Source organism: Notolepis coatsorum, assembly GCF_963971535.1.
Source record: "Notolepis coatsorum genome assembly, chromosome: 13".
NCBI lineage: Eukaryota > Metazoa > Chordata > Actinopteri > Aulopiformes > Paralepididae > Notolepis > Notolepis coatsorum.
In genome coordinates, this window is record NC_140177.1 from 107,206,186 (window position 1) to 107,224,052 (window position 17,867).

The 17,867-nt window shown below is 43.4% G+C and overlaps 1 protein-coding gene across 1 annotated transcript in view; it reads right to left on the minus strand.

Annotated features, from left to right (window-relative positions):
• Window positions 1-4,517: 4,517 nt before the first annotated feature.
• LOC311239455 (dipeptidyl peptidase 9-like) overlaps window positions 4,518-17,867 on the minus strand; it is a 93,068-nt gene continuing 79,718 nt past the window's right edge. The window contains exons 18-20 of the mRNA XM_084327763.1: window positions 13,298-13,440; window positions 8,857-8,968; window positions 4,518-7,414 (exon numbers count right to left, since the gene is read on the minus strand). Coding sequence (XP_084183889.1) covers window positions 7,322-7,414; window positions 8,857-8,968; window positions 13,298-13,440 — 348 coding nt within the window. The 3' untranslated portion in view covers window positions 4,518-7,321. The remainder of the gene's footprint in view (window positions 7,415-8,856; window positions 8,969-13,297; window positions 13,441-17,867) is intronic.

The following is a 17,867-nucleotide window of genomic DNA, read 5'->3' on the forward strand; positions in this document are numbered from 1 at the left end:
GGCCGGCCGCGTAAGCAAAGTGATCACCGGTGCCGATGGCAAGGTCCGAGCAGCTGAACCACTTGCCCAGGGGCGCACTTACACCCGTCCCGTGGCGAGGCTCATAGAACTGCCCCGACTCCCAGACACAATCGATGATGACCATGACCCTATAACCCTATGACTTTGTGAAGTTGACTGACCCCTACAGCAAACCCTTATGTGTAAATAGACAACACGATTAATCTGTCTCTGCTTAACTGATTAGGTCTGGGACCAATCAGGGGGTGGCTGTTGTGAAGGGCCAGATTAAACCGAATATATATATTTATTTATATATATATATTTAATTGTATTTGTATATTCTCTAATATTCCCTGATATCCCTTGTATATTCCTTGTACAATATGCATTGAATATCCATTCTAGCCTACTGAACATCCCATAATAGTCTCCATTCTACTATTGGTCGAGACCTTGGTGCCAGGCTGCCATACCCCCCAGACCCAGTTCAAACGTACCGCTCAACATGTACGAACAAGTCCTAGTTCCGCGTAGGAATCTGGCTACCGCACCACTAATGGTACTATTTGTTCATAGTGCGTATATATACTGCGCTACTAAAGTAGGACTTCCTTTTTAGTCCAGTTTCTTACCCTCCAATAGAGTGACAGACGTAAAGCCTCCCCGCGACGCCACGTGTGGGAGTAAGGCCAAGTTCGGCCTACCATCGGTATTGAGACATCGTGTATATTAATATTTGAATAGTCATATTTGGCACTATATCGTCGAGTTGGACGTAGTCTATTAAGCTAATAATAGTCTATTCATATGTAGTGCTTCGTGCGGTGAGAATACTATCGTAGTCAGTACCCCCATCGTTTCGGGTAGAACTGGCTGCTTATCCAGGGTGGCCGACCCCATGTGAGGCTGCACCCGAGGAGCCCCAGAGCCGACGAGCGAGTGGACCTGCATACCGGATTATTCTACCGACGACAGCCCGCCTTCCCAGGCACGGATTATGCTTTGTATACAGTGATTATTCTATGGATAAAGACCAACACTGCCGTGTGTTGGAAACCCCCCCCCGGAGAGGACGACAGGTGAGGAGACGCTCTACACGACGAGGTCGCTTCACGTCTCTCCATCGTGGACCGGAGGAAGCCGGCCCACAGAGAGTCCAACTGCTTTCATCTGTGGATCGAGGATCGCTGAGGCACCGAGCCGCACAACCGTGGGTTCTCCCAGGATACCCTCGGCCAGACGGATACAGCCAGACTCTACCCCCCCCCCCCCCCTTCTCCAGTTGTCTTACAAGCGACCGGAATTCCCCCCTAGTGTATCCAGTTCTATAATCATTAAAGTATCATTGCTATTATTCCTTAAATATTCCAGGTTGTATATTTACCGCCTGCGCCACCAGAGATTGGACGTTCTCTATTGATATACCAACGAATACTCATTTGCCATAAAAGTGCATCCTATTTCAAATCATAAATGTAATTAAGTGATTGCTCTACATACCTTTTGCTATGTATTAATTATTATTAAACGCAGACTTTCGACTTGGTACATTTGTGTTGGATCGTTTCATCTACGTGGGAGTGTTTACCATAATTATTTATGCCTAGTACTGGGTGGCCAGAGTCTAAAGTACAAGAGGTAGTGGTAGTAAGTATCATATCTAACAATACAGTCAGGGAATTGTACCCCTCAGTTACAATGACCATGTATGTTATGTATGTATGGCAAGACTACTGAGGGCTTGGTGACAAAGAGAAGCAGAAATGAAACATATATGCTGAATTACAAAATAATTCTATCTCTGCTTGATCACATTGTGTGTTCTCAGAGGTCACACATAAAAAAAAAGGGCCACCATCACCACCTAACCTATGTGACATACAATGTAGACATAACTCTGAGGTTGTTTCCACCTGACATTAAAGAAACACGCCAATATTATGGTAAATGCACGGATCGTCTTCTCCAGAGTCAGACAGGAAGATAGATATAAATGTCCTCTCTGTGCGTTCAGTAGAAAGCACAGCACAAATAAATGGTCCGTATCCGCTTCCATTCATTTGTGCTAAGCTAGGCTAGCTTGCAGCCGGATACAGTAGCTTTCTACTGAACACACAGAGAGGAAATTGGTATCTATCTTCTTGTCTGACTCTGGAGAAGATAGTATGTGAATTTCCCAGTGTTCCTTTAATGCCAGGTGGAAACAACCTCTACACTGCATGTCACTGCATGAAGATCTCTCCTACCTGGACCTAGAACCCCAGGGCAACACCTGATAATCAGCCACATCACACTACATGACATAGGCCTACAGCAGTGTTTCTGTTATGTGTGACCCCTGAGAACAGAGGAATGCCTTTGCACGACCAAGCAGACAGAATGATGGATTTTGTTCTTTTTCCTTGTCAGGCAATTTCACTTGATTGATGACTGGTGGAGCTTTAGACTTCAAATATTCCTTATCCTAAATCACAAAAAAGATGATTTACACCAAAGATGATAAACCTTATGATGTATGTGGATATCTTACGATCCCCTGGGTGGGCCCGACCCTCCAGGTTGAGAACCACTTGCCCTGAGGTTAGAGAAGCGGACCCATGACTTGGAGGTCGTTGGTTAGACTCTCTGGACCGGCAGGGAGTGATCTGGGGGAGAAGGGGATGAATGAGTGCCATTATCCCCCTCTCTCTCTCTCTGGGCCCTTGAAGAACCATTTAACCCTCGGCTGCTCCAGTGGAGCTGCTCTGTGGTCAACAGTGTGGTTGTACCGGGCAGATGCCTGGTGTGAATCTGTTGAACTGTGTGACTGAGCAGGGCATTGCCGAAAACTCAGGCAATCTTCGCTGGATAAATAAATTAGAAATAAAAAAAACGTAGACACAAAGACATTTAAATAACTCATAATAATACATGTTGAATCATGAGACTACCAAGTGCTGATCAACCACACCATAGTAAGTGTGTGTGGTTAAAATGGCTGCTACAGGGCGGTGCTGCAGTCCTCTACTGCCTGGTGCTGCATAAGAACAGGGAGACCTCTACTGCACCATAATAAAGATCAAGGCCAAGCATCAATCACCTACAGAACTAGCACCCATATCGACTCTGGGGAAGGCATCAATCAAGCGATCACCATGGCAACTGCTCTGCCCCCGGAAAGGAGGAAGCACGGGAAGGACAGACTATAAAGCTTCATTTGCACCTGTGTCAGGCTTTAAAGAGCGCACTGTTCTGGAAGGGGTGGGGGTTGCTCCCTCCTCTCTTGGTTTACTGGTATCCCTGTCAACCTCTCTGTTCATTTCTCCATATGTATTGCTTTGCTCCCTCTCTCCCTCTGCACCCCTCCCTCCCTCATAGCACAGAGAGAAGCCAATAAGTTTAGACTAGTGGAATATGAATGTGTAGTGGGCTACTCTTGAAATGAGAGGAATACTAAACAGCTGCATCTGTGGCCAGAGGTACTGTAGCCCACGCTGAGATCTCATGCAACTGGATGAATGTGTAACATATATTGGAGAGAACTTCATGTATGTTCCCACATTGAGACAAATTCTCGAGGAAGGGATCATTTCCATGACCTAAAATAGACATGTTACTAGCATGTTATCACTGGGTTTTGAGAAGAATGAATGTAAAAAGAGAAAAGAAAGAAAGCTGGCAGCCAACACTGTTGAATAATCCAGTGGTCAAAGTGATCTATTTAGTTCAATTGATATTCCAAAATTTCATCACTCACTGGGTCTACTATGGTACAATATCAGCACCTATGGGTGGCTGTAATTAGATGTACAGTTTCTAATGTACAGTTTCTTCCCCTTTGAATGTATATATTTCTATTTATGATCTCTTTCTCTTAAACAGTACTGTATGTCTTTCATGTCATAAATGTCTTGATGAAACAGTACTGTATATCTGTATGTCTTGATGAATTGAAAATGGAGGACCCTGATGTAAACAAGACGAAAGTATTTTTCTGGTCTGCATCCTCAATTGTTAGTATTGAGCCGTACTGTATTGTACCCATTCTGCAATCTGTTCATAAAGTTTTGAATCAATCAATCAAACCTTGTTTTCCCTTTGGAATACGTAGTTAAGAAACACACATTTTGTAATATGGCTCAAATAATAGATGGCTTGACTGGAATCGTGTAGGGAGGGAACACTTGTTTATTTCCTGCCAGTTATTGCTATTGGCAAACACTGCACCAGGAAGTCAACTTGGGTCCATTCAGAATGTTTATGTTGTCAATTTGGAACCTTCTGGCTTCTACAGATGGTTTCAAAGTGACAATAACATTCTAAAAAGGACCCAAGTTTATTTCCTGTTGCAATGCTTGCTAATAAATACTAGACAGGAAATACACTTGGGTCTAAACTGTTCCCTAGCAACATAATTCCAGTGAAGTCATAAGTAGGCGGCAGGGGAAAAAAAGACACAATTTCATCATACATTTATTTATCATCATGTACAAATTGTATTCCGGTGGTACAAAGCTGTTTAAGACTCCGCTGCACACCCTCTGTGATGTCTTTATTGCAGTAAAAAAGGAAATACCAGCATGATCGAAGAGTCAAGAGGTACTTTGGCAAATATAATGGTTGTCTTCTGAAGGCAAGCAGACACTTTGAGCAATAACGTGGAGGTGGGGTAGAGGGGGGGGGACATCCGAACATCTACCTTTTATTACATCAATGAGCAGCTTCCTCAACACTCATTATAAAAGAATAAGAATCCATAAAAATATTTATTTTAAACAATGCACACTTAAAATAGTTGATACAAGGGCGGCTACGTGGCGTAGTGGGCAAGGCGCTCGCCACGAAATCTGGAGACGCTGAGCTCGCCTGTTCGAGCCCAGCGCTCCACATTTGCTTTCAGTTTAGCTGGTCGTCCGTACTAATACACATTGGCCGTATTAGGGGGTGGGAAACTGATGGGTGGGGATCGGGCGTTGTGGACAGCGACTCCTACAGGTCGGTTGGTGCGCCTGCGCAGTGGAATCAGGAAGTGTCGGGGGCAGCGTGAGCCTCCCACGCGTTACTCCTCACCACTGAGAGATCGAGCTGCGCAGGTGAAAAGATGCGACTGCTGTTACCTCAAGTACCGGAGGGGACTTGTGCTATGTATGACTTAGTCCACATTGCAGCCGGCTTGTGGGAGGCAAGAAACAGCGTTCGTGACAGGGGAGGGTTGAATTGGATGATACGAAATTGGGATGGGAGAAAATATAGAAAATGGGAGAAAAAGTGGATAAAAAAAAAATAGTTGATACAAGAGGAGCCTGGGATTTCCATTCCTTCCCATCTTCATCAGGCCACCATCACGGCGTTAAGCTCACAGTGCGTGTGGATCAGGGAGGGTCGGGAAGCAATTCACTTTCAATTAGGATCAATTCAAGACAGCAATTCAAACTGCAAGTCACCCACTAACTGTAGCGCATTCACTGTCAATAAGCCTCTCAACAGTTTCAATGCAACAGTTTTATAGCAAACAATTGTTCAATTTTAAATATTTGAAGTAACACTTCCTAAATTGATGGTGAATTGAACACAACCCTAATGTGTATATTGCAATTTTGTGTGCATGCATGCATGTTTCGTGTGTGTGTGATTGTGTACATGTTTACATATATGAAATAAACTGCATGTATTGTAGTGTACATATCTGTACTCATTTAAGGTCTTATGTCTGGTAAATAATGTGTATAGATTTCATATCCTACATGTGACCCCTTTCCCACCCTTCCTACGACTGACTCAAGAGAAGAGAAACAGGTGCGGAGACAAAGCAAAACATTTGGCAATTTTTTTTTAAAAACTCCATGGGAAAAACACTGTTGATGAGCGATTAGTCAATGCGCGCGCAGCTTCCGGACACTTCCATATCCCGTTTTTATTTTATTTTTTTTATACTGGTTCTCACGTTGAGACACCAAAAAGGTGTTTTCCGTTGTAACCATATCCTCTGCGGACTGTACAGGGGGGGGGGATGGACGCGCAAGCACGAGCGAGAAAGAGACGAGATAAAAGGAGAAAGAGAGCGAGAGAAGGAGGTATAGTTGGATAATGAGATGTCCAGTTCATCGTGTTGAGAGAGGGTCGTCGTTGCTGTAGTGTTTCTGGGGGAGGAGGGCCGGGTTGCAGGGTGAACCCTTTAAAGAGTCATGTTGAAAAAACACAGGACGTGTTGTTCCTGACTAAACTTTTTTTTTTTTTTTTTATATAAATACATTATCTTTATTAATTAATTAATTATTAAATACCTCTGCTGTCAAGAGGGAAACCCAACCAAAAAGTCGTTTTCAGGAATTGATAATAATTTATCTCAAGTCCCACCCTCTTTTTTAGATCCTCCAATCACAACTTCCCTTGGAGGCTTGAGATATAGGTCAATTTAGCCTAATTTACAAATTGATACACATGTTTCTTTTATTCTACATTGGGTCACTTCACTTTTAATTCAAGAGAAAACATATTTGCTTTCTTTGTCTTGGGGTCATGAATGTGCACAACAAATGTTACAGCAATCTGGCCATTGCTTTTCGAGACATCTTGTTCTCAGTTTGGCCTGATGGTGGTGCTAGAGGAAATGTCATGGCATCAAAAGATTCCATAGTTGTCTTCGTCTAGGGGTCATGAATGTTCACACCATATTTTGTAACTGTATGACAAACGGGTCATTTGAAGATTCTAGCCTAATGGTGGTGATAGAGGAAAGGTCATGGGGTCACCAAAATCAATAGGTTTCTTCCTCTTGGGAGTCATGAATGTACAGAGCAAGTTACTTGTCAAGATATGTCACAACAGAAAGACAGACTGGTGAAAACATAGCCTCCCTGGCGAAGGTAACAAATGCCAACAAACACAGTGAGTTGCACCTTATGCTCGCAGGACCAATATTGTTGCTTTTTGCCGTCTGCTGATGTTTTGGCGCAGCGTGAGAGCTATTGTTGTGTCATTCTTCACATGTATCTGGTTATTTAGTTCAAGACAACACGTTCTGTGACATTTCAACACATACTTTTAAGAGGGTGAGGAGAGGGGGGGGGGGGGTTATGAGGGAGGTGAGAGGGGGGTTTATTAGGGTGGGGTTTAGGGGGGGGGGTGAGGTGAGGGGGTGGGATTTAGGATAGTGGGGTTTAGAAGGATGAGGAGGGTGGGTTTAGGAGGGTGAGGAGAGGGGGTGGGGTTTAGGAGGATGAGGAGGGTGAGGAGAGGGGGGTGGGGTTTAGGAGGGTGGGGAGAGGGGGGTGGGGTTGAAGTGGGGGGTAAAAAGGGGTGATTAGACTTCAGTTGTTCTCCCCTCTTCTTCCATGTTTCAGAGGTATTGTTGTAAAAAGTGCAGCAGCATGATCTCATAGTGCTCTCCAGACTCAGGGCAGCGGATACTGTGTCGCTCGTTGGGATAGACCTGGGAGAAACAAAAATAAGAGATATATTCCACAAGTGTGACAAGTGTGCATTTATGCATTAACCCTTTCACTACCACACTACCAAAGGGTTAACACTTTCACTGTGACAATACGGAAGGTTAACCCATTCACTGCCACACAACAAATGGTTAATGAATGCAACCAGGGTGGGACATAACTTTTTTCAGGAATATAATTTTCACCCGTGGCTTTGATTTTTTTGTACTCTAGCGCCTAAAGGAATGTTTGAATACAATAGCTCTTGGACTTCAAGAACAAATTTCAAATTGGGGATTGACTAATTTACCGCCCACCAACCAAAATGTACCAGCATTTGCCAGCTAGGGTGGTGGGTGGTGGCTAGGGCTAGTATGGTGTTAGCAACGCAGGAGTAATGGCTAGAGGTTATCCACATGACAGCCGGCTGCCTCTCACCGTGGAAGAACAATGCTCTGTGTGCTTTGCATTGTGGACTCCGCACATGACATCATGGCAGCTTTATGAAAGTCTGTGGTTTGTCGTACAGACTCATGGGTGACGTCATTGGACTCAGCAGGGATATCTGCTTACATCGGTCTATGTTTGCCCCGCCCCCTTTCATATTTCATATCATATACAGTACTATACAGTATCATATCTTTCTGAAACCAAAACACAACACCTGGGATATAGCAACATTATTGGATACAGCGGTCTGTATACATGTTGTCCTGTTGAAGAGTAACTAAACACATGGTCCTTTTGCTGCCTCCAGGTGTTTCCACCCCACCCCGTCCGATGATGTCAGAGTACCTCTTTGAAGGTACTTGCTGCTTTCCGATTTCTCCAGGCTACATAACTACATTGTATGCAATTTTCAGTATGTGATCCGTTAGTATGTAAATAATGTATGAGACAGATTTGTATGTATATTTGAAGTATGGAGCGGACGATTGCTACACGATGGTTTCAAACCCACAGCTCCTTGGGCCAGGTCATTTCCAGTGCCATTTTCAGTTCCAGGGGTCAGCAAAGATTTTCCAAACAAATGACAACATATTAGCCACTGAAGCATCATTTGTGTGTATTTTGGCTAAACGTACACTTTTACTGTTATGTAGACTGTTCTGTTTTGTGTTTTTATGTTTACGTGTGATGTATTGTGTATTGTGTACATGCACTTTTATTATGTTCTTGTGTGATGTACCGCACATTTTATTGCCGTCTGATGTTTGCGGGTGTTATTGCTGTCATCTTGGCCAGGTCTCCCTTGCAAAAGAGATCTTGTATCTCAATGGGACTTCCTGGTTAAATAAAGGTTAAATAAAAAAATATATATATATCCTCCCAATCGCTTGGCTAGCGATTGGAAACAGCTGTGAAAATGACCATGTGTTTAGTTACTCAAACTCCTGGATTCTGCACCAGAAAGCATGAGCGGAGGAGAGCAGGCGGTATTGACCTGTAACTGGTAGGGTTTGCCAGCACGGATTATCTGTGACACGAGGAAGTTGGTGTGAAAAAAGTGCACATTCTCATCTAGGAACCCGTGGAGGATCAGCAAGCGGTTGGGCCTGGGAAGACAAAGAGATGGATGGCTGAGTTGGGACACAAGACAAGATAGATCCATATCACTTCTACCAGCATGCAGCCAGAGCCATGATCTGAAATACACGTCACGCTATATTAGCACATTTACCTAATTTATTACCATAAATGAGACAATCGTCTTTTTAAAATGTATTTTTTTTTATAAAGACCAGCGTACAAAATACCATGTTCTCCATCATGTGAGGTTTGTTTCGGTTTAATTTAATGGACACAAAATAAAATGTGCAATAGCTTCCCCGTTAGCAACGACAGTGCAATTCAAAACCATGTCTCTGCCAAATAGCATACAAGTCCTATCAAAATGTTTCTATCTGAATCTTACCATTGCTACAGCGTATGCAAGTGAATGGAGTGGCTTGCATGCAATTTTGAGAGAAATTGTATAAATTCCTATTGACCTGAACTCCAATTTGTTCAAACTTGCCATCTACAGCCTCCAGGGCTCAAGACACATTGGGCCTCATTTATCAAGTAAAACACACACACATCTGCACAGAGAGCCTTTTAAATATACACTATCAAAGTGATTTCAACTTAAAATTAGATTATAATGAGTATTTGGAAACAGCTGGCACACATATTTGGGGTTTTACTTTTAAGTAATTTGTGGCACAGGCGGCTACATGGCGTAGTGGGCAAGGCGCTCGCCACGAATGCGGAGAGGCTGGGCTCGCCTGTTCGAGCCCAGCGCTCCACATTGCTTTCAGTTTAGCTGGTCGTTCATACTAATACACATTGGCCGTATTAGGGGTGGGAAACTGATGGGTGGGGATCGGGCGTTGTGGACAGCGACTCCTACAGGTCGGTTGGTGCGCCTGCGCCATAGAATCAGGAAGTGTCGGGGGCAGCGTGAGACTGAGAGATCGAGCTGCGCAGGTGAAAAGATGCGACTGCTGTTACTTCAAGTACCGGAGGGGACTTGTGCTATGTATGACTTAGTCCACATTGCAGCCGGCTTGTGGGAGGCAAGAAACAGCGTTCGTGACAGGGGAGGGTTGAATTGGATGATATACGAAATTGGGATGGGAGAAAATATAGAAAATGGGAGAAAAAGTGGATAAAAAAAAATAGTAATTTGTGGCACATGTGTATCAGAGTTGTATTCGCTGAGATCTCAGCGTTTGCCCTATGTGTGTGTGTGTGTGTGCACGATCGCTGATGAGGAAATCAGAGAATCGATTTTTCAGCGTGCATACGTACACATATACTATCGATAATCTAGCGTTTATTTGAAAACGATTCATAAATAGGCCGAAAAATGTCAACGTTTTTTTTGTGTATTCTAGAATATTCCAGTAAACGTCTTTTATCATGGAATCTTTATATTTTCCTTGAAAACGAGGGCTTTTCAAAATGCTATAAAACGAAAATTAACCGATAAAAAAACAATCCGCTTCGACAATGTTGACTGGAAAACGAGTCATTGATAAGCGACGGGCAGATTAGACACATAGCCATAATTTAAAACATAGATTAGGCGTTGTTAACGCTAACATTGAAGTGGATGGTGGGCATTCAACCGGTAAATCAAGGTTAAGCAAGGGCTCTGAAAGTGTTAACACTATCAGTGCCGGCCTTGTTTACCTTTTTACCCCGTTGAATGCCATCATCCACTTCAATGTTAGAGTTAAAACGCATAATCTATGTTTCAAATTATGGCTATGTGTCTAATCTGCCTGTCGCTTATCAATGACTTGTTTGCAATCAACATTATCGAAACGGATTGTTTTTTTATCTGTTCATATCCTTTTTATAGCATTTCGAAAAGCTATCGTTCTCTCGAAAATTTTCGGAAAATTGAAAGATTCCCCCATAAACGCCATTTATTGGAATATTCTCGAATACATTTACATTTACATTTACATTTAGTCATTTAGCTGACGTTTTTATCCAAAGCGATTTACAAGTTCTGTATGACGATCAGGAAGGGTACAACTCTATCAGCTGAGCAACAATATTCATCAAAGTGTTGCGTGTTACAGTGTAGGTTAGTTTATTAGGACAAGTGCATGACAGTAAGGTTAGTTAGGGTTAGATTTTTTTTAAATGTATTTATTATAATTTTTTTTTTATTATTATTATTTAAGATAATGGTTGAAGAAGTGCGTCTTTAGTCGACGGCGAAAGATTGGACGGGATTCGGCTGTTCTAACTGGGATGGGTAGTTCATTCCACCATTGTGGAGCAAGGACTGAGAACAGGCGGCTTCTCTTTGATGACCCTCCGGGAGCTTGGATAGAAGTAGGTCTCAGGCGGCCAGAAGATGCAGAGCGTAGGGGTCTTGAGGGTGTGTAGTTAGAGACCATTGACCGGAGGTAGGCGGGAGCGGTTCCCTTTGCCGCATGGTATGCTAGGTCGAGGGCCTTGAAGCGGATATGTGCAGCAATGGGGAGCCAGTGCAGGTCCCTAAGAAGTGGGGTGACATGGGCCGACTTCGGTAGGTTTGAGATCAGGCGGGCCGCTGCGTTTTTGAATGAGACACGTTGTCATTTGTCTGCCTATTTATGAATAGTTTCCAAATAAACGCTAGATTATCGATAGTATATGTGTACTTATGCACGCTATAGAGGCGGGCTGAAAAATCTATTATCCATTTCCTCAAGATCACACACGGCACATGCTGATATCTCAGTGAATACAGGTCTGATTATCCTAAAACTGGTAACATAGACTCCTTACCTTAGATCAGATGTTCTCCAAAAAGATTATTCCAATTCCTGATCGCCATTCCAAATATCGATCGCGTTTATTGATTGATTATTGGCTGCTGTAAATATATATTCCAGGCTGCTTTCCAACTCGCGATCAGACGGCTCGCCAGCACAATGGAGCCAGTTGGCTCCCCCCACAGGGATCTCCCAGTATAATCGACTGACCTGCAGTTACACAGGGATAGACGATAGGGGGGGCGGTTTTTTCCCATCTGAGCTCCTAGAGGGTCTGCTGTACCAACGGGAGACTCGGTTGATGAAATATGAAATCAGATCGCTAATAAAAAAATCAAACGACAATACACGTCGTCGGCACTCAACGGGGGGCATGATAAGACGACAATACACGTTGTCGGCATTCAAAGTGTTAACTTTATTCGCTATTGGCATTCATAATTCATCCAGGAAGGCTCCAGGAGCCAGCTGGACCCTGTTTGATATTGTAACGTCTCAATACCGCCGCCTGGTGGATTTCGGGTGAGTTGCACTCCACTCTAAACCGGAAGTGGCGCTCTGTGCATCAGGGAAAAAGCTCCGGCACAGATATCTTGTAACGTGGATCAAGATACACCACTCGAGTGCATGGGATCGCTTTCGAGACGCAAGAATCAATATGCTTTCAGCGTTTATTGTGTCATACAAACGGAAAATGGATCTAGCAGATTGACATCAAATAATTGGAATATTTTTCCTCCAGTCTCATCGGGCACAGGTAAGAGGAATATAACGTTATTTCCAGCTCGATTGTCCATTTATTTCATTGCAATCCATCCAATCAACGTATGGCGTCGTACTAAAGAAAGCCGTTAGTGACAATCAAGGAATCATAAACGACCCCCCCCCCTTTCCTTCACGCATGATGGAGCATAATGTATAGGGATCATATGCATTTGAATTTTTTAATATAGCGTGTATAGGAACGAAACGCCAATCGATTATGTGTAATACGCGTCGGGCCTATAACGCGCGTTCTAGGGATTACTGCTATACACTCCAAAAACATACTTATATTCACGACGGTACTAACACGACAATGTATGAATGGAAGCATATAACGTTCCCACATCCGGAACGATAGATAACCGATGTTGAATGGGCCATAGTAATGTCGATATAGCTATAATATTTAAAAAGTTATAGTGCTGGCAGAGAGTGGTATAAGATGGGCATACTGCATGGCACAGAATGTGTTAAAGGATCAATAGGCGACTGTCGATTGTTTGGCAACACGTTCCGGTAAGGGGCACGACCTAAAACAACGACATCCAATCAAACAACCAACCAAGTCAAATGATTGGAACAAGCTAGCTGTCTATCAAACTATCTAGTGACACACGTGCTTGTTATGTGCATAAAGGTTGCTCACGTACACAAAGGCCCGCTGCCTGCTAGCTACCTAGTGGAGAGTGGCTTGGGAGGCATCCTGATGCGTTCTGATTGGGAAGGGATGTTGTCGAAGGATTAAGGATTTGAATATTGAAATTTGAAAATATTTCCAAGTTCTGCCCAAAATCAACGTCCGCCTATTGCTCCTTTAACTACAGCACTGCGAAGGTACTGTATTTAGTGTTGAGTACATACTCGCTGGGCAGCTTGTCGACGTGCAGCGCCACAGATCCCTCCTCGTAGCCCTGCTGGTTGTTCTCCGGCACGTCCATGTAGCGCTCTGTGTAGCCTGTGTCATACGCCATCCACACCGTCACCGGGGCACCGGCTATAGCCACCTGGAGAAACCAGGAGTGTACCGTTAAAACAGAACCAAGGGGAGAAGAAATGAACAAGAGGTAGAAGTACATGTTTTTTTTTTTCATAGTTCAAATGTCCAATACATTTAGTCAGATCAAAACATTAAGCCAAAAATATATATGTTTTACATATTTTTTGCCGACACTTTTATCCAAAGCGACTTACAAGTTCTGTACAACAGGTCAGCAGGAAGGGTACAACTCTACAAGCTGAGTAACAATTCTCATCAAACAGTGTTGAAACTTGGGTGCTACTGTACAGTCTTAAATGCATAGTAGTAAAGGCATATTAGCATACTAGGTAGTAATATAGGCAAGGAAGATTATTTAGTGGCAAAGTGCATGATAGTAAAAGACAGTACGAAGGTTAGTGTTTTTTTAGTTTTTTTTTCCATTTCAGATATTTATTGAAGAAGTGTGTTTTTAGTCGACGGTGAAAGATTGGGTGTGTTTCAGCTGTCCTAACTTTGGTGGGAAGTTCTTTCTACCATTGTGGAGCGAGGACCGAGAATAGCCTGCTTCTCTTTGATGACCCCCCCGGGGCTCAGATAGGAGTGGGCCTGAGGCGGCCAGAAGATGTAGAGCAGAGCGGTCTGGAGGGTGTGTACTTAGAGACCATTGACCGAAGGGAGGCGGGAGCCGTTCCCTTCGCTGCACGATATGCCGGGTCAAGGACCTTGAAGCGGATTCGTGCAGCGATGGGGAGTCAGTGCAGCTCTCTCAGAAGTGGGGTAACATGTTTCCGTTTCATACACTCATTGGTCTAAAATGTCTTTTCACTACCTGTACTAAAATAATGGTGGGTTCTAGAATGCAGTTAGCCTTACCTTAGCCATGTGCTCACACGGTCTCATTCTGAAGTGAGATAACCATAACCCACTTTTCCTCTGGAACAGGGTGAGGCCCAGCCGAACAGGATTAGGCCCAGCCGAACAGGGTTAGGCCCAGCCGAACAGGGTTAGGCCCAGCCGAACAGGATTAGGCCCAGCAATATACAATGTACACGTGATATACTACAGTCCAATCACATGTACATTGTATATTGCTATTGCACTTTACTGTTACATTTGCACTATGATTAGATGCCAAACCTATTTTTGTTGTACTGTACTTGTGTTGTTTAATGACAATACATTTGAATCTAATCTAATCCAATATAACATTGCAGGGTAAAATACTGAATTCTACAATGTAGCCCTAGAACGGACGGCACAGTGTGAAAATGATCTTACTTGAGGCCTTGCGGACACTCAAAATAAAACAAAGGGCTGAGAAGTATGATGGGAAAAGCAGTGAAGGATTTGGAAAACCCACAGGACTTGAGGCAGGCTGTGGCCTGAAGTCATCACACCGTCAGCTCAGCCAATAGTGAGGGAGCATCACCCAACACTGACGCTGTGTGGTTATATATAGCAACTACATCACGCAACCATTTTTAGATTAGATTAGATTGTGTCAAATGTATTGTCATGGTTCAGCACAAGTACAGTACAACGAAAAAGAAGTTGGCATCTAACCAGAATGCAAGGAAACACTTAAGTGCATTACAATATATAAGTGATTAAGTGGAATTAATATAATGAAGCTACTAAGTAATATGCTAATCTGGTGTATGTACAATATTATTATGTACAGTGATAAAAGTATACACTATGGTAGTAAGTCATACTGGCCAGTGGTATAACTAATACGATTAGGTATTGGATATATACACACACATAAACAGTATATATAAACAGGAATATATGCAGGAATATAAATGGGAGTATATGTAGATAAATATGTATACGGTATATACAGTATTATTGTACATGGCTATCATAGACTGTTATATCGGTAGACTATTTAATTGAGTCATACCCTCATATAGCGATGTGTAATGCTTACTGATAACACCCCCAACAAGTCAACAAGAGTGTTCCTGGAAGTAAACGATGTGTGGTTGAACACGTAGCGATAGGGGAAGAACGAGAACTCAATCACAACTCATTCCTGAGCTGAATGAACCAGACTACAGGTTCACTGGGCTACAATAACAGACAATCGTAAATCCTTTGCAAAAACAACGATAAATGTGCTTTTCAAAATAGACTGCATTACAAAATAGTTCTGCTGTAAGGCTACTAGCTAGAAAACTCCAACGTGAGGTCAGGATTTGTGATCAGCTGCTTTTCAAGCGGCCTGCCCCTCTCTACAACTAGCCAGGGTGCAAACGTTTACAGTGTGTAGTGCGGTTGGCGAAATGGTTATTTCAACATTTCACCGGTAAGAATACACCCTGAGCTTCCAGTCTCGGAAAAGCACATTAATTGTTGTTTTTGCAAAGGATTTACGATTGCCCACTGTCTGCTATTGTAGCCCAGTGAGAGCCTGCAGGGGAATAGTAGCATAGCTCAATACTGGGCCGATCAGTGAAGTTATGGTCTCTATGTGTCAGGTACATGGTATAGACAGTCTCTATGTGTCAGGTACATGGTAGACAGTCTCTATGTGTCAGGTACATGGTAGACAGTCTCTATGTGTCAGGTACATGGTAGACAGTCTCTATGTGTCAGGTACATGGTAGACAGTCTCTATGTGTCAGGTACATGGTAGACAGTCTCTATGTGTCAGGTACAGGTAGACAGTCTCTATGTGTCAGGTACATGGTAGACAGTCTCTATGTGTCAGGTACAGGTAGACAGTCTCTATGTGTCAGGTACATGGTAGACAGTCTCTATGTGTCAGGTACAGGTAGACAGTCTCTATGTGTCAGGTACATGGTAGACAGTCTCTATGTGTCAGGTACATGGTATAGACAGTCTCTATGTGTCAGGTACATGGTAGACAGTCTCTATGTGTCAGGTACATGGTAGACAGTCTCTATGTGTCAGGTACATGGTAGACAGTCTCTATGTGTCAGGTACATGGTAGACAGTCTCTATGTGTCAGGTACATGGTAGACAGTCTCTATGTGTCAGGTACATGGTAGACAGTCTCTATGTGTCAGGTACATGGTAGACAGTCTCTATGTGTCAGGTACATGGTAGACAGTCTCTATGTGTCAGGTACATGGTATAGACAGTCTCTATGTGTCAGGTACATGGTAGACAGTCTCTATGTGTCAGGTACATGGTAGACAGTCTCTATGTGTCAGGTACATGGTAGACAGTCTCTATGTGTCAGGTACATGGTAGACAGTCTCTATGTGTCAGGTACATGGTAGACAGTCTCTATGTGTCAGGTACATGGTAGACAGTCTCTATGTGTCAGGTACATGGTAGACAGTCTCTATGTGTCAGGTACATGGTAGACAGTCTCTATGTGTCAGGTACATGGTAGACAGTCTCTATGTGTCAGGTACATGGTATGACAGTCTCTATGTGTCAGGTACATGGTAGACAGTCTCTATGTGTCAGGTACATGGTAGACAGTCTCTATGTGTCAGGTACATGGTAGACAGTCTCTATGTGTCAGGTACATGGTAGACAGTCTCTATGTGTCAGGTACATGGTATAGACAGTCTCTATGTGTCAGGTACATGGTAGACAGTCTCTATGTGTCAGGTACATGGTATAGACAGTCTCTATGTGTCAGGTACATGGTAGACAGTCTCTATGTGTCAGGTACATGGTATAGACAGTCTCTATGTGTCAGGAGGTACATGGTAGACAGTCTCTATGTGTCAGGTACATGGTAGACAGTCTCTATGTGTCAGGTACATGGTAGACAGTCTCTATGTGTCAGGTACATGGTAGACAGTCTCTATGTGTCAGGTACATGGTAGACAGTCTCTATGTGTCAGGTACATGGTAGACAGTCTCTATGTGTCAGGTACATGGTAGACAGTCTCTATGTGTCAGGTACATGGTAGACAGTCTCTATGTGTCAGGTACAGGTAGACAGTCTCTATGTGTCAGGTACAGGTAGACAGTCTCTATGTGTCAGGTACATGGTAGACAGTCTCTATGTGTCAGGTACATGGTATAGACAGTCTCTATGTGTCAGGTACAGGTAGACAGTCTCTATGTGTCAGGTACAGGTAGACAGTCTCTATGTGTCAGGTACATGGTATAGACAGTCTCTATGTGTCAGGTACATGGTAGACAGTCTCTATGTGTCAGGTACATGGTATAGACAGTCTCTATGTGTCAGGTACATGGTAGACAGTCTCTATGTGTCAGGTACATGGTATAGACAGTCTCTATGTGTCAGGTACATGGTAGACAGTCTCTATGTGTCAGGTACATGGTATAGACAGTCTCTATGTGTCAGGTACATGGTAGACAGTCTCTATGTGTCAGGTACATGGTAGACAGTCTCTATGTGTCAGGTACATGGTAGACAGTCTCTATGTGTCAGGTACATGGTAGACAGTCTCTATGTGTCAGGTACATGGTAGACAGACCACAAATAGGGTCTAAGGT